We start from the raw sequence: 298 nt of genomic DNA, 5'->3' as shown, positions 1-298 counted from the left end.
TCGACGTAGAACCGACTTGAAACCGAAGGACATTCCACATGTCTGACATAGGAATTCACGTATCTGAAGGTGTTTGACTCGATAGTGAACTCTCATATTACTTGCCTAAGACATCCATGACATACACAGAGACACACACACCAAGACACGTATCAGCAAAGGACAGAGAAAGGACTTGCTGTCATGGAGAAACACACATGGTGAGTCCCCCTCCTTCAACACACAATACATCCCACCTCTAGGGGTAGTCGTTGGGCAGTAGGAAACGCTATCTGAAGTCCTTCTCTCTCTTTCTTCT

The 298-nt window shown here is 46.0% G+C and overlaps 1 protein-coding gene across 1 annotated transcript in view; it reads right to left on the bottom strand.

The window, feature by feature from the left end:
• The window catches only part of CSUI_003544 (zinc c2h2 type domain-containing protein), a gene marked incomplete at its 3' end in the record, with an annotated part of 8300 nt that continues 8002 nt past the window's right edge, over window positions 1-298 (bottom strand). The window contains exon 7 of the mRNA XM_068063740.1: window positions 1-105. Coding sequence (XP_067924282.1) covers window positions 1-105 — 105 coding nt within the window. The remainder of the gene's footprint in view (window positions 106-298) is intronic.

This window comes from Cystoisospora suis, assembly GCF_002600585.1.
Source record: "Cystoisospora suis strain Wien I chromosome Unknown contig_1596, whole genome shotgun sequence".
Classification (NCBI taxonomy): Eukaryota; Apicomplexa; class Conoidasida; order Eucoccidiorida; family Sarcocystidae; genus Cystoisospora; species Cystoisospora suis.
Note: the sequence above shows the minus strand (reverse complement) of the source record. Positions and strands in the feature narration are given on the sequence as shown.